General features: G+C 39.5%; 1 protein-coding gene across 1 annotated transcript; it reads left to right on the top strand.

The window, feature by feature from the left end:
• The first annotated feature begins 347 nt into the window (after window positions 1-347).
• On the top strand, window positions 348-24,029 carry LOC121656927. Its single transcript, XM_042012164.1, has 4 exons — window positions 348-518; window positions 611-697; window positions 1,379-2,250; window positions 23,942-24,029. Exons 1-4 carry the CDS (start codon window positions 420-422, stop codon window positions 24,027-24,029), a joined length of 1,146 nt encoding a protein of 381 aa, XP_041868098.1. The 5' UTR covers window positions 348-419.
• The last annotated feature ends 1,349 nt before the right edge of the window (window positions 24,030-25,378 follow it).

Genomic DNA, 25,378 nt, shown 5'->3' with positions numbered 1-25,378 from the left:
ATTAACATGCACATCTTGTTCTTGCGTGACTTGTCTTTGTCATTTGTAAATTTTTATGTGGCTAAAAGACTGACTGTCAGCATTCATCTAGTTGCTTTTTTTGGCGGAAAAACATGGCCTGTTGGAGGTGCGTGATTTGCTTTGTTTTTGTTGCCTTAACACTGAAGTCTCTTTTGAGCCATATTAACACCACACACAGCCGCAGTCCAGATTTCCGATATAGCGGTATAGATGGTTGCACTGAGGAATACAGAGTCTTCAACTCCTTTTACTACCATATCAGGCGCACTCATGCTCTGGATCTTGCGACTGGGAACCCACCTTCTGGATGGATGACAACTACACGCGACCAATCACAAGTTGGTATTGAAAACTTTGACACACTAATTTTTTCTGACTGTGCCTCTGAGACACGAGGAATGCAAAGGACGGACAGCGAAGTCACCACATCTGGCTTTCCAAATCAAATGTCAAGGCCTGAGCTTGATGATTCCCAGACATCACACACTGATGATCAGGTAAGATGTTATTTTAGCTGTCTTGAATGATGTATGCAAACCCTTTATATAAATCACACAGTTTATATTGTATTTCAATGTACACACCATAGGAAGAAGCCAGTACCTCAAGTGAAAATCTCATTAGGCATGCAGCTGCATTTACCATCAATATCCGGGAAAGATGTCAGCTGTCCCAGGTACTGCACAAACCAAACCCAGTGTTATCATTACCAGTGTTTAGCCCAGGTTCACAACCTTGGGGGGGGGGGGTCAGATTAGGCGAGGGAGCAGTAGGCTATTGCTAACTATTGAATAAAATTCCTACAGCAATGGTGGATTCTGTTGTGTGTTCCCGTGGTGTGCACATTGTTTCACCACAATAATACTTCAGCTGCTCATCACTAAAGAACGACTGTCTCTATCTTCAACTTGTGGTTGAGTTTATAAACTCTGATTTTTATGTCTGATTTTCAGCTGGTTGACATTTTTCCGATGCACAGACAGATGTGTGCTTGTACATAAAGGTGTGCTCCAGACGGGCCATCCTATAAGGGGAGGCAGGGTGCCCCCCACCTGTATAATGGTTGGGGAAACACTGATTACTGTGTGAGGAAGTGAAAAAAAAGAATTAAAAATATTTAGAAGATTTAGAAGTATATAAACTAATAATTATTTTTATATGTGTGAATCACTTTATAATATTGTAAGTGCAACAACAGTCCCACATCTGGTAAACGAGATACATACATAATACAAACTAAATAGACACATTAATTGGTGTAATTCTGAGCCAGGACAGTGATTATTTTTATATAAAATCTTGTAATAATGATAGTCATGTTGAAAAAATTATGTCTTCTTTCTGTTTTGTGCTTCAGAGGAGTACCAACATCATTGTCTCCAGAGTCCAGCGGTATCAAGCTGTTCTTCTCAGTACCATGAGGGACACCATGAAGAGCATCTTTGAAAGACATTCAGACAGTATGGAGCAGCTACGAGAGGATGCTTTGGCCAAATTAGACAATTTTCAAGATCCTTTTTCAGTGATGGCTACCACATACATTCAGAACAACACCATTCAGAGGCATTTTAGCCCAGTTAAACCAGAGGAGGTAATTATGTGTCAGAAAATTTGTAGAGTTAAAAAAGGGCAATCACGAGTTCTTGCAATCAGAAACAGAAGTTTTTATTATATACCCCTTATTAAGAGTCTTGAACAGTTGTTGTCAAATTCCAGAATTTTTAATATGATCAACACCGCCCCACAGAACTGCCAGAAAGATGGGTTTTTGTATGACATTGTTGATGGGAGTCTTTTTAAATCCCATCCACTGTTTTCTGCAAAACCTTCAGCTTTGCAGATAATGCTTTATGCTGATGAGATCGAGATATGCAATCCCCTCGGGTCACATGCTTCAGTAAATAAATTATTAATGTTTTATTATACTTTAGGAAACATAGATCCCAAGTTTAGGTCAAAGCTTGCTGCAATCAGACTCCTTGCTATAGCAAAAGCTGATGATATTGATAAGTGTGGTATTGATTTTATATTAAAAAGAATTGATGAAGACTTAAAGTTGCTATATAATGGTGTTAAAATCCAAACACAAAGTGGTGAAGTGGATTTATTTGGTGCCGTAGTTTCAGTTTGTGGTGACACTCTTGCACAACATGAGCTTGCTGGTTTCAAGGAAGGAGTTGGTTTTGCGTACAGTAAGTGTAGGCACTGTGAATGTACCTTTGATGAAATGCAAATTCATTTTAATGAACTAAGTTTCACTAAAAGGACAATGAAAAAACATATCAAACAGTGCTACGAAATAGAAAATGCTAGCACTGACTTCTTAAAAGCAGCTCTAAAAACCACCTATGGCATAAACCGAAGAAGCAAGCTGACAGATTTCCCTGCGTTTGACCTCATTCAGCAGACTCCACAGGACATCATGCACATCATTCTTGAGGGTGTTGCACCCATGGAAATTAAGTGTGTGTTAAAATACCTTGTTCTTTCTGGACAGATTGAGCTGGATATGTTTAATTCAGCCATGCAGAGCTTTCCTTTGTCACAAACAGACATGAGAGACAAACCATGTCCTATCAGTGTCGGCACCTTGGCATCTAATGACAATAAACTTAAACAGTCCTCAGGGCAAATGTTGATACTGTTGAAGATCATGCCATTTCTGATTAGCACTATAGAGAAAAATGAATATGTTCAATTTGTTTTGGATTTAATTGAGATTGTTCATGTACTTTTTGCCCCTGTTTTATCTGTACAGAGTGTGTTAAGACTGAAAAATATGATTGAACAGCATTTAAAACAGTTTAAGGAACTCTTTCCTGAAAATAATGTTATACCTAAGCAACATTACTTGCTACATCTTCCTGCTCAAATTCTTTATCTGGGTCCTTTGATAAGACACGTGTGCATGAGATTTGAATCAAAGCACTGTTTTTTTAAACAGTGGTCATCTAAATTGAATTTCAAAAATGTCTGCAAGTCGCTCGTGAACCATAATCAGCTGTTTGAATGCTGTCAAAATTAAATGGGTGCTGAGCATCCGGTTTTTGAACATGAAAAAGAATTGGGTCCTGTCTCTGAGATTGCAAATATGGAATATATTACAGCAAAGATAAGAGATTTTATGGGCATTTGTGGCATACAACATGGAGTAAAGGTAAAGTGGCTTATTCTCAATGGGAACAAGTACATATGTGAAAGGTCTCTAATAATCACAAATGCAAATGGTACAGTTCCTATCTCTGATCTAATAAAAAGTATTTATGTGATAGATAGTTCATTATACTGTTTTGAATACCAGCTTTATGAGACTATGGGTTGGAATAAAGATCTCTTAGCATATGAAATTGCAGTACCAAATCTTGCCCAAGCAACAGAGTTCATAGATGCTGAAAAGCTAGTTGATCATACATCATATTATTCAGTCAATTTTAAAAACAGTGTGTATGTTCTGACTAAATATAACCTTATTGATGTCATTGCACTTAATACTTAAATTGATAATAATAAAAGACTTGGTGTATTAATCATTTGCCTGTGATTTTTTATTATCTGTGTTGTGGAAATGAATTAATACTACATGTGATATTATGCTGCAATTTTGTTGTAAATAAATGTTAATGTTTACACACACTACTCTCAAGTCTGAATTGATCCTGTGAGGTCTTGAAACAAGTTTTAATAACTAAAATCGGGTGTGAGACTACAATAAATTTGCAGTAATACAATTTATCCTAATATGTGTGTAAAATAACCAATTTTAGGTTTCATTAACTTAGTAAGAAATAAAAGACATATATTCTCAAAACTTGATTAATAATCTTACACATTTTGCTCTTTCCGAGTGTGTTATTCTCAAAACAAGATCAAAAAGACTTTTTAGCTGAATATAAGATTGTAATATCTTAGACGTCCTGTTTTTGCAGTGTAGCCCATCAACATTTATTCTAAGAGTTAGAGTGTCTGTTAGTTCGCTCAAATCAAAATCTAAAAGCTCTAATGCTGCAACAATTGACTTCTTTAAGCCAAAATAGTAGTATGATCCCCCAGCAACATCTTTCACATCGCATTTGCGGGCAGTTGACATCAGTGTTCGAGCATCTAATGGCACATTGAGACCCTTTTGTCTCAAAATTTTCAGAAGGGCAGACAAAGCATTGTGTGAGATATTATATTCTGCAGCCCACTCTGCAAGTCCTTCTGTATCATGTGGTGTTTGTGACACAGAATCTGAATCTGAACACTCATCATCAAAGTCAAACTCATTAAAATCAGTCTTCCCACATTGAAAGTCTTGAGGAAAAATGTCATAGTCAAAAGAATCATAAAAAATGTCTGTGTGTTGTTCATTCAGTGGACTGAGTTCAACATGTTCATTGCAATCATGAAACACTTCTGCTGGTTCATCCTCAAATTGACAGTCTGAATCCTGTTGATGCTCTGAATCATTCTGCTGTGAAATGAATTGTAAATGTTCAGCCACTTTCACAGCTATTTTTCTTCTTTTTGTCCTCTCAGACTTCTCCATTACTATCTGAAAAACAAATTTTAAGTATTAGAAAACAATAAGATAAAACAACTCATTTTGGGGCTCCTGACTAACAACAAACCTTGCTGTGAATATAAGGTACAAGAGTAAATGTACAATTTAAAAATTGTATAGCTAGCTGAAGTCATAAAACAAACAAACTAAAAAGCTCATGTTTAAGAGAAATCCATCCCTCCAGATCAATATTCACACAGGCAATTAGGAAACGAAATCCTGACAAAAGACCTGGCACAAAATACATAAAAATCCAACAAACAATAACACTTGTCAAATAAACTGGATATGGCTAGTGAAATAAAGCCCAAAAATTGGTTAAAATACAGAAGAAACAACAGGGAAGTTGACATGTAAAGCAAAGGAATTTGTCAGCACTGTTTGCCCTTTCATCATTTTATACATTTAACTACCGTCCACCTTACTGAACTTAAGGGTAGGGCTGAAAAGTCAACCCCTACGAATTGGGACACCCCTTCAACAGTCACATACGTCATCAGTAGTCACTAAAGAACATTTTACACAGGAACTGGAAGAAACTTTAAATAAAAAAAACAATATATATATTAAAAAATATTAAAAATGGGGCTCAAACAGGAAAAACCAGCTAAACTGCCGGCTGTATTTAAGAAAAACCTAGAAAAAATATATTGTGCATCGTTGCTGTCTGTGAAGCTGAAATATCTCCCTCATCACTGCGTGTCAGTCTGATCTATGAGCAGTGAGCGAACCGCCGCTGCAACGCGACACTGCGTCTTTCTGACATATACGCCGGGACACCGGCACAAAAGTAATGCGGCCCACTGGGAATCCTCTAGAACCTCTCCGTTAGCCGGCATTGCTCTTGGTGTGTATTCCAGCGTGCAAAATCAGAGGTTTAGCGTGATAGCGTAAGAAGCCGCTCAAATGCATGAGTCTTACGGCCGATGAGTGACAGTATCCCTGTAAACAAATGCTGCGTACCGGCTCGCAAAGGTTAGTGGTTCACCACGGTCTCGTGCTGCTACATGCTGCTGTCAAACATGACATGACAGAGATCACTCCGCAAGAGCGTTCAGTCGAGATACTGCATAGACTGTTGTCATACACAGTCTATGGTGAAGTAAGATGGGTGGAATAATAAAAACCATTGCGGCGGCAAACTTGTTGCGCTCATTTTTTCGTTACAGTGCAATTAATTGACCTATTGCTTATCGACAGGCATATGTGGGACGTAATGTACGAATTTTGCATGCAATTAAAATTAATTGTGTGTGCTGGTATACTCTCTTTTTCTCTGTGGCTTTTTTTTTTTTTTTTTTTTTTTGCGAGTGTGTGTTGCCCTGCACCTCAAGAAAGCGTGATGTGCGTAGAAACACTTGCTTTCTCATATAGAACAGGAAATTTTTCATACCCTCCGTTTCAAGTGGGCCTCTGAAAAATCTTCGTTTGAAGGGATATATAGCCCTACCCCTTACCCCTATCCCTCCCCCAATCCCAAACCGAAAACTTGAGCACTCGCCCTGAGCCCCTGATGACTAAATGACATCACCTGCGTGAGGAGTCGAGGGTGACAGGCCACAAGGGCTCGAAATGCTTTAAATAGGATTGGGACAGCACTTTGAGACCTGCACTGCAAGGAGAGAGACGCCATACACACACACACATATATATATATATATATATATATATATATATATATATATATATACACACACACACATATATATATATATATATATATATATATACACACAATATATATATAGTATATATAGTAGAGGTCAGGAAGCTCCTGTAAACGCCGCCGTGGGGAAATTAAACGGCGAAAAATATAACGACCCAGCGCCACAATACTGAAGAACATGTTTCACACGTCGGCTTCTCTCGGTAAACTCCGTGTTTCACGTGACATCGCAGTGATTTATGGGTAATTCCTTAGCGAAAGTTGGCATCGATGCTGACTTATGGAAAGGGGGCAGAAAGGGCTCAAAAATGTCCGCCATCATCCCTTGATCACTCACACAATTCCAATTGGAATACCACTGAACCCTCGAGCCCCTCGCGGGAGCGCGCCCGTGAGTGCAGGAGTGCTCAAGTGTTCCATTTGGGATTCGACCCCTCTGTCCTACCCCCTACCCCTACACGTGAACGCTCAAAACGGAGGGGAAGGGCTAAGGGGTAGGGCCAAGGGGTGAAATGGGATTAATCTTACACATTGGGAAATAACTCTGTGGCGCTGCAGCTACTTTTGTTTACTCGGCTGATGATCTGACAACTTGACATGAGTTAGTGAGATTGAATGTATTCGGACTTGTATCTCAAAATGTTATGAAAAATTATCATAGGGTCATGAAGACGTAAGACCGGCCGCAGCGTGTGCTATGAGACAACCTGCGCTGCCCTCAGCTGTCGCCATACACCTGCTTTGATTGATAGATTGATATCGTTGAACTCACGGAGATTTTTTTTTTTTTTTTCAAAAAAAGAAAAAAAAAAAAGGAACCATTATCCGAAATAGAGAGTCCACCGCTACCATAAAATCCTTCCTTTTAATATCATGTTTTGTTTTAAATATAGGGGAAATGTCAACTTTGGATGAAATCCCAGTTCAGCAGAAATACTTTGTCAATTTATATCGAACTTGAAAATGGGTGCCAACGGTGCAGACAAACTTTAGGTGAATTTTGAACATTTTAATAAAACGCTTCAAAAATATATAACTAAAAATGTGTTATACATTTTCATTCACACTTTTCTGTAAGAAGACAAGAAAAAAATTCAACAAATTCTGACCACGTCATGAAAAATGTTTTTTTGCCGTACCTGTCTAGCGTTGACAGTAAGCTAGCAACTGCCTTCAAAAAACCGGCAGAAACCGGTTTAGTCAAGCATTCATAAACATCTTTAGAAGCAGTACTGTCAACTTAAGAATTCACCTCGACGAGACTGATACATTTTGAGATATAGCTTTGTAAACATTTTATATATATTAAAAGATTAAACTTAAATAAAAATGTGTCACCCTTCAAGCGGAAACGTTAAGCTCCTACAAAGTCCACTGTACCAAAAAAGCGCGAAATGGTGGAATGGGTGTGCTCTCGTGACATTCCGCCTGTTCTTCGAAATTACGCGAGATTTCGAAATACTCTCTCCCATGCTTCATGCTGGAAATGGATTTGATGGATAGCAAATAAGGAAAATATTATTTAAGCGTAAATAATGGTGTGTGTGTGTGTGAGAGAGAGAGAGAGAGACTACTGGAAAACAAATAATGAAAGTAAATAATGCTCCTAAAATGTATATAAAATTGAAATATATATGTTTTGTTTTAATGTAGTGAACAGACTAGACTTAGTGTTATTTAAGATTAATTTATTTTTACAAATTAAATATTTGTTAGTTGGGACAGGATCATTAAACTCAGATGGGTTTTTATCTTTGTTACCCATTCAAAACCCATGTACAACCTTCCCATTTGTTACCCATATGGTACCCATAAAATATAAGCCATTTGGGTTGGCCCATCTAGGCCCTATTTGGGTGTACCAAGTGGGTCTCAGATAGGATACCCACCATAAGCCCATGCCCACTGGGAACCCCATCATCCCAAGTAAATCCCATGTGGGGCCCACATTCACATGTTTGCTGGGATTCGACGAACACAGGAGGACTGCAACTTGAAATGGTGGATGGAGAAAAAAAAAACCTGCAGAACTCCGGTGTAGACCCCGTTGTTTCAGTGCCAGTGGTTGGCCCGACCTTCACTGGGATCTAGTTAGGTCTAACGAAAACTTTTGCATTTTCTCAAAATTAGTTATTTGTTCTGGTCATTTTTACACCGAAAACTTTTATTTTGATGTATTTAATTCTTTTGCCTCTGGTTCGGTGAATTTTGGTCATAGCGAGATAAATCTTCCAGCTGTGAAACCTGTGAGATGTGAGCTTTCAGTGGAGGAGTCGTTTGTTCGTGTTCATGCCGTGGGGTGGACACGGGGAGACATCATTTGTGTTTACATATTTTTCGGACTTTGTGTAGCTGCTCTTTAAATTGTTTTTTGTCTTAACTGTGTTTGGTGGTCATAGAAATGGTTTTGCTGAGCTGGTAGCTGAGACTCTGGACTTTAACCTCTTAACTCTTGGTAGCGGAGGCTGCAGGTGCTGTCAAACTAAAAATTAAAGTGTAGAGAATTTATAGGCCAGAAACCTGGATAATGAAGCACTGAAGGTGCATGGATGGAAGTTATTGTGCATATTGTGAATATTTCTCTCTCCTCACCATCTAGAAGCTGTGAGATTCTCATCCTGCTTTCTGTCTGTTCATCTGATGCTGATATTCATCACATGTTGTTCCTTCTGTGTTTAGAAGGAAGCAGCTTCACAGCTTTAAATTTATCCTGCAGACTTTTTACCTTTTAGTTAGTAAATCCTGAAAATTTCATCCTTCTTTGTCATAAATATTTGATTTTATAAATGTATATGAAGAAATATTTTAACTGTTGCTGTTTAAAGAGAAAACTGCTGCTAAATCTGTTTATGTGTTTAGTGCAGGGGTCTGCAGCCATTCCAATCCAAAGAGCCATTTTTCCCTCTGCCAGCTAAATAAAACTCCTTTAGAGCTGAAAATGTTACAAGGCTTATTAAAAAGCAACTTAAAATATTTTTAATAAAGAGCCACCATAGGATATTTGTTATTTTTGAAGAACCACATTTTTATTTCCATTTTTAAGGTTTTAAAATAAAGAAAAACATAAAACCTTTATAAAAAGAGGATAAACAGACTTTCTTCTAAGGGATGTAGATATTTGTGGAAAATTATGTAAAAGAAAAAAAAGTCCCTGGTTTCCAACCTAATGACAAGAAAGACAGATTTAAAAAAAATATTTTAGCCACGTATTTAGAGACACTTGCAGCTCCGAGTCACAGGTTGGAGACCCCTGATGTAGTGTTTGTAAACCAAAATTTACTGTATTTTCTTTATATAGCAGTAGGCCTTCTTTTAAAGGAAAGAGACATTTTGCGCGTAATGATGCGATTAATCATGATCAATCGCAAAATCTCTGCTGCCACGGCTCTTAATCTATCGAACCGGCCCTCTGATATAGACAAGCACATCTTCTACATGATGACAAACTTCTCGCCATCCACAAAACTCTTGCGATTGAGGTCACAACCAGTCCCAGTGTCCCGGTTGAAGCAGGGACACCGCACTGCTATTGATCCACACTGTATGATTTTAACAAAAACTGGAGCTCCACAGGGCACGGTTTTATCTCTGTTTTTATTCACTTTATAGACACAGTCATGCATCCTGTCAGATGCAGAAATTCTCTGATGATACTGCCTTGTTGGGCCTGATTTCTCAAGATGATAATCTGGTTTACAGGGAGTGGTCATCAAAGGCCAGGCTATTGAAATAGTTGAAAGTTATAAGTATCTGGGAGTTCATCTGGACCATAAATTGAACTGGAGGAAGAACAGTAAAGCTGTCTTCAAAAAGGCCCAGTCCAGACTGTTCTTTCTAAAAAAACTTCATTCTTTTGATGTGAGCAGGAGGCTCCTTTCTGTCTTTTATCAGGGGATCGTGGCCAGCGTCTTGTTTATGCTGTACTTTGTTGGGGTGGGAGCATCACCTCGGGAGACAAAAATCGGATGAACAAAATGATTAAAAAGGCCAGCTCAGTGGTGGGGCTGAGATTGGATTCTGTGGACATTATTGTGGACAAGAGGATGAGGACCAAATTAAGAACTGTTCTGTCTTTCACAGACCATCCTCTCCACAGTGTTCTAGGTGCACTTAAGAGCTCTTTTAGTGGGTGAATGGTGATGCCTCGGTGCTCAACTGAACGTTTAAGGAAGTCTTTTGTTCCTGCTGCTGTGCGCTTTTAATAATAATAATATTAATAATAATAATAATATTAATAATACATTTGTATGTTTTAATGATTGTGTTCTGTGTTGCAATGATGTTGTAATGGTATGTTTTTGTGTTAAGCATCCTTGGCAATGTAGTTTCCCCCCTCGGGATTAATAAATTAATTATTTTATTTTTTTTTTTCTTGTTTTGTATGGGCATTTTTTGTTATTTATTTATTTGACTATTTGTATGTGAGCACAAACTCCCCACAGCAAGTGGCTTTACTATAAGCAATCTGTTGTGTCTTTCTGTCTTGTTACTTTAATTGCCTTGTAATTAAATTACATTAATTAATGATATGAATATTTCCAAGGAGGCCTCTGTTGTTAAAGAGGTGCTATATTTGGAGTAATTCCACAAATGCCCCTATATCTTGGTTTAGCTGTTTTTGGTGGCTGCGGTTGTAATTGTACCTTTTCAAAGCTGGGTTTGCCAAGAGAAGTTGGAATTTCCTTGTTTATTGGAGTTCTGTATTCCACTGTCATTTCGTCTTCTTCTAAACTATAACTCTGACCCGTGCTTGAAAATGTCCCATTTTGCATATTAGGAGTTGTGTTGTCATGCACATTGTAATGAGGACTTGATTTTGGTTTTTCCTTTAAAAGCGTAATTAAATATTCATTGTATTGGTTTGTTGTCATCCATCTTGTAATTGGTTGTTCCATCTCTTTCTCTGTTTCTTTCTCCCTAAAACGTGTGCTGAAACTAAAGCTCTGCTCTGTACTGGGCCTGGAATCAATCGGCGGGAGTACAGTTCTTTCCTTCTGCGGTGTCCAACAGCTATTCTCTCTTGAAATTTTTCCAAACCATGTATCTCGTCACTTTCAAGTTTTGGTAAGCCCTCATTAGTTCTGTATGCTTTTTTCATATATTCTGTAATATATATTCTATAATATATATCTATCTATCTATAATATATATATTCTGTCTATAATCATATTGCTGTGATTTTGAAGGGATGTGGGTGCAATAGATTGGCGTTTGTCTAAGAGTTTTGCTGATCTGTATCCCACTCTCATGTTGCCTTCTACTAAACTATAGCTCTGCCCCGTACTTGAAAATGTCCCATTTTGTGAATAAGGAACTGCGTTGTCACACGCAGTTTGAGTATATGAGTTAATTCTCATTGTCTTTTGTTCCATTTTTTTCCTAAATGTTTATCTTTTCTGGTCTCCAGTGGAAAGTGAATTGACAAAACTATTCTTTGGCCTATTATATAGGAAATGTCCTGAGTTAATTCTCATTGTCTTTTGTTCCATCTTTTTTTCCTAAATGTTTGTTATCTTCTCTGGTACCCAGTGGAAAGTGATTTGAAAAGACTATTCTTTGCCCTGTTATATAGGAAATGTCCTTCTGATGTCACTTCGTTGTGACTCATGACATTGCCATGGCCACAGGTTGCTTGAGATGGCCCCTGTGATTCGTTATTCGAAAGAATGTGTAAGACAGCTCCTTCTGCAGGCAACTCAGCAACTCAGCAATTACCAAAATCTGGGTCTTCATATTCTTATCTAAGTTCATCTTGAAGCTGCTGGACAGATTCAGGGTTTTCAGTTAGCTGGACTTTCTGGACAAGTTTTGGGTTGATGTGTATTCGAAGTAACAAAGCCTATGAAAACAAATTTAAAAAAAATTTTAAATTGTGATTGGTTTTAAACTTAGCTTATATATATTCATTCATTACTGAAAGTGAAGTAGATTGAACAGTTATTTAACACAATTATACAGATCAAGGAAACTCATTCAAGACAAAAATGACAATATAACGAACTATACTTTCTATGAAACAATGAAACCTCCATATTTCGTGGTTGATCAGTGTAAACAAAAACCCACTTTTCAGTGTGTACTAGCAAATAAGTTTTATATTAAATGCAATGAAAAATACTTTATCACAGAGGAAATTTCAGTGTTGTAGTAAGTTCTTTTGTTTTTGGGTTGTGTTTTGTTTAGTTTTTTTTTTTTTTAACAATAATAATTAATCAGATCACGAAGTAGATCCAGAGTGATAGCTCAACATACCATGTCATTTAGTGCAGCAGGCACGTCCTTGCGGTCACCATCAACTTTCCAGTTACTGTATATGCAGCCAGTGGGTGGTAATCATTCAAATCCTTTGTTGCCAGGATTTCTATATCTGCATAGCCATTGTCAATGACTTCATAAGACCTGTAATGTTCAATGAACCAAGAGGGGAGCTTTGACGTGACAAAACAAACTTTCTCAAAGTTGACAACGATGTTCAGTATTTTGTGGAACTCCGGTAATCCACTGCATTGTCCAGCCGAAACAATCATGTCCCTTGTATACCGAGTTCCGTATATATAGACATCTTTGGCAAGGGACACTGTATCTTGATTCTGAAACTTCTTTTCAATCACCTACCTAAGTTTTTCTTCCAATGATGTTGTATTAACTGTGTCAACATTGCTTACATGCATATTAGGTTTGAACAGATCTTGTCCATCAAGGTAGTACGCCATCATTTGCTGATGTTTAGAAGACAAGGTAAGAAGCACATTCTTGAAATTGAGAACATCATGCACCACTTTTTTGAAGAAGCTGTGCTTCGACTCAAATCGAATAGTCCACAAGCGGTCCAAAGCAGCTTATGAGATGTACATAATGTTCAATAAAGTGGTGTTTTGGCAGACACCTAAAGTCAGGAAAGGTGTCAAGAAGTAGCTTCCGGTGGTCAGATACTTTACTCTCCAAGTAGCACAGAATTTCCTCTGACAGAGTGGTGGACAGAACAATCTCAACAATTTCCTTAAGGTCCATTAATATTTCCCATGAGGCCTCCTGTTCTGGAACACTACTCCCAATCAGAAGAGGAAGCAAATGTAAAAGTGTCCAATTTTCATGTCCATTGCCACTTATTCTTCCCTTTCCAAAGCTGGCCTTTGTAATTTGTTGTGGCTTGTTAACTTTGTCAGAAAATTTATATGGGAATAATTTTATGCGGCTGTTCAGTCCATCAAATGTATTAAATCCTTTTTTAGATTAGATTAGATTAGATTAGACTTTATTATCTCACAGTGGAGAAATTCACTTGTTACAGCAGCTCTTGTTATAGAATAAAGTGCAGAAAGACAGAATAAGGTGAACATGCATCACAGCAAGAAGGTGCAATATAAATTATTTACAATACAATATAAATATTTTTTAATTAGATCTTTAAGACACAAGCATAATTCCACAGGAATTACACCCTCAAAGAAGTCATGCAAAATATCAGGGGGGAACCCAGTCACTGGTTGGAAGTAGGAAAAAAATTCACTTTACTGCAAAAATAAAAAATCTTACCACGTGTATTTGTCTAATTTCAAGTCAAAATAGCTCATCACACTTACTATAAGACAGAATCATCTGAAGTGTAACATTTAAGTCAGCTATAGGAACTTGTTTTGAGACAATGTATCTTGAAAATCTTAAGTGAAATTGACTTAAAAACAACTTGTTTTGAGTCATATCTCAGATGAAACAAGATTTTTTTTACATGTCATAAGGTTTTTAAGCTGCTGTTATTAGTAAAAGATGACTTATCTTGTTTCAAGAAAAAGACAAATTGAATTAAGACATCAAATCTGTTTTATTGAAAACTGCAGCATGCCCAATTTACACATTGCACTTTAATGACTCACTTAAGTAGAGTGAGATTTTATTTCTTACATTTCCATCAAATTCTTAATGTAATCTGGGAATAGAGGCAAAAGCTGGAATTACATTTCCTTCTCTGTTGTGTTGCTCTGGACAGACTGCACCACACCATTCAGTAAATACTGTCATCAATTACATTGTTTAAAAACATCAATTTCAGCCCAAACAGGCACACTCAATAAAGACTCAAGAATGATTTTTGATGATGTCTGTGAGATCATACTTCACTGGAATGTACTTACTGTTATTGAAGTTTACATAGTAGTATGGTGTATAATCAACAAGATTTTCAATATTTACAAAAATATTTGCTTGAGCAAGGAAAGGAACTTCTACTTCATAAGCTAAGTAATGGTTATTCCACCCAACTGTAGAGAGAGGTTGGCATTCAAAACAATACACTGATGCATTTACAATATAGATGTTTTTCACAAGAGCAAACTCTGGATTATCACTGATGACATTATAAATAACCAAAGATTTTCCACATATATGCATATTTCCATGTTGCATAATCCAATGTACGGAAACTAAATGTTCAACTTTCTCTATTCCTAAGAAGTCTCTAATCTTTTCTTCTACATAATGAACATTTTTCATCTCCGAGGCTGGGCCCATGTCAACTTCACTTGAAAGAATTGGATGTTTCTCATGCACATTCTGACTACATTCATAAAGTTGGTTGTGCTTCACAAAATTCTTAAAACTACTTTTCAGAGCCCACTGCTTAAAAAAGCAATGCTTTGACTCAAAGCGCATACACATATGCCTCACCGTAGCACCCCGAGCCTTAATCTGAGATGGAAGATGCAGCAAGTAATGCTGTTTAGGTATAATATTTTCATCTGGATGTCTTCAAAGTGGCATTCACAGTGCCTGCATTTACTGTAGGCCAACCCCACTCTTTCCTTAAATCCAGCCACTTCATGCTGAGCTAGAGTGTCTCCACACACAGACATCAGTGCTCCGTAAATTGTTCTCTCACCATTTCCAGTGACAACCTGGACACCATCACACAGCTCAGTTAAGTCACGGTTAATTCTTTCAAATATCTCATCAATACCGCTATGGGAAAGATCTTTAGATTTTACCATGGCAAGAAGCCGAATCGCAGCAAGTCTTGATCTGTATTTAGGGTTGATGTTGCCTAAGGTGTAATAAATCAATAACAATTTGTTTTTGTTTGCCCGGGATCCAAGAGGATTGCATAGCTCAATTTCATCTGTATATAAAATCAACTGCAATGCAGTGGGAACTTTCAAAAACAGTGGGTGCGACTTAAAAATGTCTCCATCAATGAAATCATGAAAAAGCCATCCTTGCAGGGCTGTGGCCTCTCGTCAATCATTGTAAGGATTTGTGGATGTGATAGCAGCTGCTCCAAACTTTTTACCAATGGTATATAATGAAAACAATGGTCCTTAATGGTGAGAACTCGGGAGTCTCCACGCTTCACATAACATACTGTTTGTTTGGCAACAATAATCTCTGGTTCTACTGGTTTTAACAGTTCTTTGATGGTCTTGTCCTGCAAATGGGTGGAAGCAACTTCACTGAAAGGGTCCACAAACTGGTCAAATACCCCCATTGCATCACTCCTTAGTTGATCCAGATCCCCAGAATGTCTCTCAATCAGGTCACTCATTTGTTGTTTTAGGTGTCCCAATAATGCAGCCTGATATTGCTGAACTCCACACACCATTTGGTTAACAGCCCTCTGGGGAGGAGGGAAAAAAAACCAAAACAGACAAAAAAAAAAAAAACATTATAAAATTAATATAAAAATACAATCAACATGTAAACTTAGTTATTATTTTAAAGGAACCCTTCAATTACATAAGTGACATGCAATGATCAAAACAAGTTATTTCCACCAAAACTATAATAACATAATATTGCCTTCTGCAGCTTTGAGACCTTGTTTACACTCATTTTCATAATAGCAATAGCAATCAAAATAGCAATCAAATCACAGATGTTAGTGTTGTGTATCCTGTTGTCTCTATTCTTGACTCATTATCAGAAAATATATTGGGTGGGCAGATTTTATATCCAAAGTACATGTCTATTTGCATACATAGGGTGAAAGTGAAATCTGAACACAAGTGGTCACTCAAGAAGCACGTGGAGATGCTAATGTCAGATTTTTCACTGACATACCTAAAGCTGTCCACTTGTGATCATATCAGCCAAGATGCCAGGTCTAAACAGTGCCCAATTCAATCGGCAATTTAAGCATGGCTTTTCAGCTCACTAACAAGGAAATACAATTCCTTGTGAAAATTTATGGTATAAGTTACCTGTGTCAGTCGATGGGTTTCCCTGGCTTGAAGAAGAAATGCAGTTGCATGTTTAAAAAGGTCAACTTTCATGTGGCCCTTTCCATCTTCTTGAAATCCACTCTGAAACAGATTAACAACAAACATATCTATTAAAACAGGGAAAATAGTGGCATTGATAAGTAGGACCACCAGACAATCTGGCGTTAACTATCTAGGTAAGCTAGCTAGATGTCTTTCTATAAAAAAAAAAAAAAAAAGACAAGATGAGTATATTTTTAATAATTTGTGTAATTAATTTGAGCATGTAAAATAAGAACTAAAATGTAAAGTATCTGAATACAGATTAACAAGACAATAAAAATAGGAAAGGAAAGCAAAACAAAAGAAAGGCCATACACTCTGTTCACAAACATTAAACATCTTTATTTAAAGGTCCCATATTATGCAAAATTCCCTTTTTAATGGTTTTGGAACAGTCATACTGGTCCCCCCGCATGTGTAGGAGACCCGTAAGTGTGAAACTCTTTCAGGCGCTCTCTCTCCCCCCTGCTCCACCTCTAGGGAAGTAAGCGCTGAATTGAGCGAGTTTGAAAGCCTGTACGTTAAGACGTCATAAGGGACAATAACCACTCCCCACAGAGCGATGGACCCGCTTACCGGCTCTCAAAGCCCGCCCTCTAAAAATCACCTAGCGCCCAGTGTTTATCCTTTTCGGCAACCCTCGTTAGCGGACATGGCTAAGCGACAGAAGCACTGTTCTGTTTGTGGCTGCATAAATGAACACGAAAACGTTTTTTTTTACTTCCATCCACTGAACCCACGAGGACTGAGTGGATTAATTTTATTTTTGGAGGAAATGTACCCGGAAAACTTCCAAAGGTTTTGCATGTCTGTGGCCAGCATTTCAAAGAGGACTGTTTCCACAACATGGGGGCATGGAAAGCAGGCTTCGCCAACCGTTTGAAGCTGAAGCCAGGTTCAATACCAACTGTCCGTGACACAGCTGGAGAGGTAAGAGCTGGCAGTTATTTTATCATTTCGGCCTTATTAGTCTGATAGCTTGAAAATATATTAGCACTGTTGTAAATGTAGCCAAGTCACTGTTTCTACTGTTTGTATCCGGTGCCATTGTGCATCAGATTGATGAGCGTAGCTAGCTGTGTTCTCCGTGCGTCGCGGTTTGGGTCGGTAATGGGGGCTTCAGGAATGGGTTCCGGTGTTCCGGCGTTTGTTTATCCTTCACTACGCTGTAATCAGCGTCTAGTTACCGCTAAGGCCTAACCTGTCAATCACCTCATGACGGGCGATGCGATGGGCGGAGCCAACAGCTGAGCTGCTCCACCAGGGTTCCGCCCACCATAAACGGCACATTTCTGAAGCTGCCTAAAAAGAGGGAGGTGAAGAGAAGCCGCTGCACTCAAACTGAGGGTCGATTTGTCCATACCATGGCGGAAATATTTCATTTAGATATTAATGAATGGTCTCAGATTGGGAATAAAGTGTATAATATGGGACCTTTAAATGCATGAAAAAGTAGTAAAAAGTACTAATTTGTTTAATCCTACCCCTTTATACACTACCTAGTTATGATCCTGAGCTTATGTAATAATAATCAGTATGTTGTTTTAGCAGCTTTTAACATGTCCAATTGATACATAACAAACTATAATGTACAATAGTGGCATATTCATAAACAAATCTATTTACACATAGTGTACATGCTAATCTATATAAATAGTTTCAAATGTCTGGAGATTATCAAAGCTCTTCTTCATCCATGTACCTCATGAAAATAAATTCTTCATAATTTTATTTAGACTGGATAATGTTTGAACATTGCTCTGTCTCAATATACAGTCTGTTTCTAAATTTCACTCCACATATCAAAACCAACATATTGTGTGGACACTAACAGTCTTAATTTATTTTATGTATATAGTTAGAAAAAAAAAACAAACAAACAAAAAAAAAAGAACGTCAGTCTCTGTTTAAAAAAAAAAAAATTACTTTGACTGCATCAGAAAATCAGTCACACAGTCATGAAGGCATCTCTCACCAGCCAGTTCCAAATTTGTTAATGATAACCGAATAATACGCAGCATACATGCTTGATTCCGTCACTGTTACATTTCAGCCACTGCAGCTCTTTATCGGGCTAGTGTAAAAAGGACTTACCGTTGGAATAGCGACGCTTGAAACCTCATCAGTCTGTGAAGAATGAGCTGGATCGGCATCTGTCACGGCGCTTAAATTCGTTTGGTTGTTTGTGGCTGTGCTTTCTCCTGCTCCAGGTACAGCGTGGCGAGGTGATCCTTCCTCCTCAGCAGCAGCTTCTAGTCGGAGAAGATGACGCGTGTGTGTCCGCTTTACATGATAGTAGAAGGAGTTATACACCCTGAACTCACTTGGACAACCATCAATTCCACACACCACGCGAAAATCCGGGCTGGGACTGTGCATGGTGTTAATATGACTCAAAAGTTGTTTTAGAGTCAGTGCCACAAACACTTAGCATATGAAGCAACGCCAAATCATGTTGGAAACGAAGACATTTCAAGTCAGTGAAACAAGGCTGCACTGTTGTGACTGCCGTAAAACAACTTGTTACTATGGTTATACCCGCCTGCTAAATTGTCGTAAATGTGGGGGTAAACTTTTAGTTGTCTTGATTAATGTTAATCTGAAATGCACAAAAGACATGAAAAAAAAAAAAAAACATTTTTAAAAATGGTTGAGCCAAAGAAAGGCGAGGCACCTTGAGGACGAACTTCGGGTCTGACATCACTGTCATGCATAATCTAGTGTGCGGCAGCAGCCAAGTGCTCCTTGAAGTCAACGTGGGTGACACGTTCTTTTTTATTTGAACAAGCCTGACCAAGACACATTTGAACCCCTGCTTCATTGCAAGTAAGTTAAAATGCTCTATCCAGTGCCCCCCTCCCCTTTTTTTGTTGTTTACATTACACCGCCTTGGCTGTTATCTATGTTTCAGTGTGTATTTTTTGTGTAACGTTGCAGACGGAAACACGGACAGGAGGGGAGCTACTGTTAGGGGCGCTAACTAGCTAGCTAACTCAGCTAACAGCATGGAAGAATTGGATGAGGTTGCAGTATCAACTTTAAGGGGTAATGTATGCAAATGTTATGTTTAAACTAGGGCAAGGCACGTAATTATCACGTTAAGGCATTAATTAATACCGTTATTTTTTTCTTTATTTTATTTTTTTTTTACCGCGCCCACCCCCCCCCCCCCCCCCCCCCCCCCCCCCATTTGCTCTGATCACAGAAACCTCATGCAGAGACTGTATTCCAGGCCTCTTCCTCCATGTCTAGTTCTGCTGCTTAAAGTGGTGGGTCTGATGTAATCAGGAGGGCGTGGCTTTATTAAAATGAAGAGATTTTTTTTTGTCTTGCACTTAAAGAAGAATAAGAACCAACATTTCTCTTTGGCTGTCAGAACCCTTGCAGATGGGCTGGTAATTTTTATGTATGTATTTATTTATTTTGGACAGGAAACTGCTCCAAAAGACAATGAGAAACTTTTTTAATTATTTTTTATAAAGCAGTTTTAATTTAGGCCAGACAGCAAAGATAAGACATGTTTTCTGACTGTGTTACAAATGTTAAAGATAAATGAATCCTTCTGCCTCTGATTCGGTGAATCTTGGTCATAGCGAGATGAAACTTGTGGCTGTAGAATCTGTAAGATGTGAGCTTTCAGTAGAGGAGTCGCGTGTTCATGGGGAGACATCATCTGTGTTTACATATTTTTTTTTTCTCAACTTGTCCTGTGCAGCATCATAGCAAGCAAAATGATAATCTGGTTGCTGTATCGTGCTGAACAAATTTGCTGTGCCAAGGGGAGGCCTATGGGTAAGGCTCCTCTTGATAATATGATTCATTTATTTATTTATTTACTTTGAATCATGGAATCTATGTAATCTTGCTGGACCTGACCGGAGGGGACAGAAAAAGATGGAAAATAGCAAAAAAGAGCAAAAGGGAAAGAAGAAAGGAGACAAAAAGATCACAGACAGAAGGAAACGACCCTTCAATCCACACCATCACCAGACAACAACAAACTGTTACACCTGTACATGAACACACCAGAAAATTTCCTACAACTTTTACAAAAGCAGAAACACACACACACAGAAAAAACAGGGCTGCCAGTCATTAAGAGTTTTTAAATAATAACCAAATCAAAAAGACATAACAGCGACCAGATACTAACTCACAGGAAAAATACACGCAAAAAAAAAAAAAAAATGTAATAATTATCGCTTAGTATTAAAACCCACTAGACAACTCAGTGACTGTGTCAGCATGCAGAGCATGAGAAACAAGGAGTGATCAGTGATGAAGAGTGGTGAGTGAGATCATGCAAATGCGACCTTGCCTCCACGGAGGCCAGAGGCAGAGCAGGGCCTGGGCCGGGCCCTCAGCTGCAGACCCGGAGCACCAACCCAAGCCACCCCACCACAAAGACAACTCCAGCCCCACCCGAAGGGCGGCAGAGGAGAGCCCCAGCAAGAGCCCCCCACGGTCCCAGGGCACAGGCCCCAGTGCGCCACGATCAGCAGCCGCCGGCCCAAGCGAAGGGCCCAGGGCCCCAGGAGCCCCCCCCGCCCCCAGCCACACACAGGTGGAGCAGGGGTGTGAGAGGTCCCCAATACCCTCTCCCTCCCCACTCCTGACTGTTTATGTAGTGTGTGTTGTGTGCAATTAAAATTAAGGGGCAGTGACTGCAATGAGCCGGGAGCCGGGCCACCTAAGTGGCCCCGCCCGCCATGCACCGCATGCCATGCCCCCCCAGGGTGTGTTTGTGTGTTGTGTTTCTTGTGTTTTGGTGTCTCGGTGCAATTAAAACTGAGAGGCGAGTAGCCACGGGGTGCATCCAAGGAGACCACTGAATGGTCTCCTCCGTTCCACCCACTCATGGCTCCACGCCTCCCAACTCCCTACGTGTGTGAGACAGAGAGAGCGGGAAGTAAGAGGGGTCCGGGGATGTACGTCCAGCACACTTCCCTCTGGATTGATGAGCCTTTAGTGGCATTAGACACCCCTGCTCCCAGGAGGCCCCCCAGGGCAAGGACAGGCCAGGAGAGGCCGGCCCCAACGACCGGAGCCATTCAGGGACCGCAGCCAGTGAGCCGTCACCCACCCCAGAAAATACCCACCCTCCCACACCCCTAACGGGAATGAGAGGATGGGGACAGCGGCAGACCCACGGCCCACCACCCCCAGGCCCGCCCAGGCCCCCCCCACAAGTGCACTTAACCCCGCCCCAACCACACACAGAAACACATGCACACACCTATTTCCTTGCACATTCCTGCTCATCCTAACTCATATATGCCCTCTCAGCCCCACATAAAAAATATAAACACTCACACAGCATCCAACCCTCCCACTCTCACTCCCCAGACACACCCCCACTCATCCTAACACATGCATACGCACGCACACAAACATACCCCCCCATCCACACAAACATCATCCAAAGTATAGACACACACACACAACATACAAGCATCCCTGTCTCACACCCCAGCACCTCCCCCTATAATCCCCTGAATCCCACTCAGCCCTCCTTCAAACCCCTACACCCCCCCTGCCCCCGGGCCATACCCTGGGTCCCAGGGTGTCAACCAGACACCAGGGCATGCACCAACCCACACCATGGCAGCACATCCGGGCAGGCCCAGACCCCCAGCACATACGGAGCCCACCACCCCGGAGGGAGGAGGACCATCCCCGGGCACCAGAGCCCAGAACCCCCGCCCAGCCCGCCCCGGAATAGCCCGGCCGCCCGGCCCAGGACCGACGCCCACCAACCCAGGCACCACCAGTGGCCTCACCCCCCGCCACGAGGCGACTCCAACCGCTGGCCCCCAGAGCCCCCGACGGGGCCAGACCCAGAGCCACCCCCACCGCAGAGCAGCCCGGTCCCGCACCATGGGCAACCACAAAGAACCCGCAACCACCAGTCACTCCCCGCCATTTCTCAAACCCCCATAGCAACGAGGTCACAGCCCTCCACCTACACTAAGTGATGGAACTAAGCACAGGGGACCAGAAGGAATGAGATTCAGCCAAATAGATCTTTGAGGAGGCAGACATTGTCTCACTACTGATGTTGTCAACTAAGAGATTCCTAAACTGCTGAATACACAGATTATTTTTGTTTTTCCAGTTCACAAGGATAGTTTTCTTTGCGATGCATAATGCTGTGCGTATCATGTGTGCAGAGTTAATTGCCATATTAATGTCACCCAAGTCACCTAGTAGACATGGTGCGGGGATTGTAGGAATATTACATTTAAAACCATGTCAACATGTCCACACATACCTGAAGTCAGAACCTGCGGACAGGTGTGCAGGACACAAGGCATGGAGATAGTTGTCTGGTGTGTTTTCATTGCAATGTGTGCAGATGTTTGATTGTGACAGACCCATCCTGGACATCCTTTGTCCTGTATAATGAGTTCTATGCAGAATTTTGAATTGTATTAGTTGCATATTTGAATTTTTAGTCATTTTAAAGGTGTTTTAAACATATTTGTGACCATTTATCTTTATTAAAGTTACTGGATAGGTCACTCTCCCATTTTGAAGTTGGAAGATAGATTGAGTCTTCTAGTTTAGATAATAGTCTATATGTTTTTGATAATAGCTTTGGGGCATTGAGATTCATGAATTCTGCCACCCTAATAGGTAGCTGTAAGTTTAATTGATTAATGGTATATTTTTTACATATAATAGATTTAAGTTGGTGATATTCTAAAAATGTTTTGCAATTGATTCCATATTGTGAAGTGAGAATATTAAATGATAAGAAGTTTCCATTTTCTATTATATGTTCTAACTGTTTTATTCCTTGAATTTTGAAGAACTGCATTTTTATTTCTATTTTTAGGTTTTAAAATAAAAAATACAAAACATTTGCAAAAAAAAAGGATAGACACTTTCTTATGTGGTATGTAGATATTTGTGGAAAATGACCTGTGAAAAAAAAAAAATATATATATATATATATGACCTAATGACAAGAAAAATAGATAAAAAATTATTCCATCAAAAAACTTGAGAAATTGCTAAAAACCTACGTTTGTTATTATATCTATATTTATAAACATTAGTTAGTTACTTAGCATGTTTAGTCATGTATTAAGAGCCATTGTGGAAGGTCCAGAGAGACATTTGCTGCTCTGGAGCCGTGGGTTGAACACCCCTGATGTAGTGTTTGTAAACCAAGACTTACTGCATTTTTTTTCATATAGCAGTAACAATACCAATGCGATAACTGCAACATTTAATCCGATTGAGATTAAAGATTATAGCTGTTGCCCAGCACTAGTTTAAACATATTAAATGGACACACGTTTTACATAGTTATGCTAACACAGAGCGTGTGTAAATTCCATTAGTTTACCCCCTAACAACCTAATTTGAATGAAGTGTCAACTTTTAATAACCTCTTGCAGTTTCGTTTCTAGGACACCATTTGATCTTGCTCTGTTTGTCATGTGTTCATAGCTGCAAATATCAGCGAGGCTATGATGGGCACCTGTCTCGTGAAGACTTGCAGGATCTTTTCCCAGGCCCAGAGAACTTTTTACGGTGAAAAGTGGTCTGGGTGTGCCTGTCATGGTGCATTGGAGATCAGTTTCTATTTGAAGAATGTTGTTTCCAGATTATTGTAATGCATTAACTGTTAACTTATTCGACAGCCCTACTTTAGTACAATGTACGTTGATTAACAGTGAGTTTCCTTCCTTCAGTGTTGTCTGTTTAGACTTAGTACATTCATGGCATCAGAACACATGTACACCTGGGCCCATATAAAGATTTTAGGGCAAAGAGTTGCTCTTAGTGGCCAATTCTAAGAAAATTCTGAGAATCATGATGTTTCTTAGAATTTCCCCTAACAGTGAAGAGTAGATCCTAGTAAAGATAAAAGCTATTCCTAAAGAATCCTAGCCCTCAAGAGAGCTCCTAATCTCCTGATCTGTTAGGAGCTGGGAGAGGACTTTTTAGATGCCTAGGAGTTCCCTGAACAAAGGACAAAATGGTGGACGTAAGAGGACGGAGAAATATTCTCCAAACACTGGATGATAGTGAATTAATTAAACATTCTGTTGTTTATTTTGTGACGCAGGTGATATCCAAAGTGACTTACATTTGAGAGTAAGAACAACACAAGCATGAATTCAAACAAGATGGGACGTCATCATTAAGTGATAGTCAGACTGCTGTGAGTCCAGTTGGACCCAGGTGCTGTCATGTAGTGCTAGAAGCAGTTCTATGTTTTCTTTCTTTTTCTTTTTTTTTTTTTTTTTTTTTTCTATGATTGAGTTTACTGATTTGACAGTCCATTAATGCTGCATTGTAGTTTGTGTCATCAAGGACAAAAAATAAATGTTGCATTTTGCAGTAGTTAATTGTCTTTTATTTTACAGGAATCTGGCCAAGACAACTTGAAATCGTCAGGCAGTTCTTCCATTAATGAGTCACCCATGCGACAGACATCCACTCCCATCAACATGACTCCTGCAAAGTACACAAGCCCTGAAAAGGTTGTGAAGTTATCCTCTCCAGAATATGTCTTGCACACAGACACAGAACTAGATCAAGTCCGCCAACAATATTTCAAAGAAAGGTGAAGAGAGCAACTGCCAAATGTCGAAGGAGCTCAGATGCCGGCTCATCCGAAACACCATGACTAGTATGATTACAATCCTAAGGCAACAGGGGATGGAGAATCACACAGATACCCATCAAAAACCAGAAATTACAGCAATGGCAAAGAGAATAGTACTGTACTACCCCATGCTACAGGACCAAGGCATCAAGAATACATGGGTAAGTGAAGTGCATCCACTTCATGACCAAAGTGTTTCATGTTGGACATTTTTAGTAGTTGTTTAAAATATGTATTGAATGTCTTGTACAGGTCACTGTGTATGCACAGCT

This window comes from Melanotaenia boesemani, chromosome 2 (assembly GCF_017639745.1).
Source record: "Melanotaenia boesemani isolate fMelBoe1 chromosome 2, fMelBoe1.pri, whole genome shotgun sequence".
Classification (NCBI taxonomy): Eukaryota; Metazoa; Chordata; class Actinopteri; order Atheriniformes; family Melanotaeniidae; genus Melanotaenia; species Melanotaenia boesemani.
The sequence above is the reverse complement of the archived record's forward strand: the minus strand, read 5'-3'. Positions and strand labels throughout refer to the sequence as shown.

Coding starts and splice junctions, on each gene's coding strand:
- LOC121656927 (XM_042012164.1), top strand. CDS start 420: ATGCAAAGGACGGACAGCGAAGTCACCACATCTGGCTTTCCAAATCAA. Junction 698..1,378: donor AAAGATGTCAGCTGTCCCAG/GTACTGCACAAA, acceptor TTTGTGCTTCAG/AGGAGTACCAACATCATTGT. Junction 2,251..23,941: donor GAATGTACCTTTGATGAAAT/GCAAATTCATTT, acceptor ATGTGTTCATAG/CTGCAAATATCAGCGAGGCT.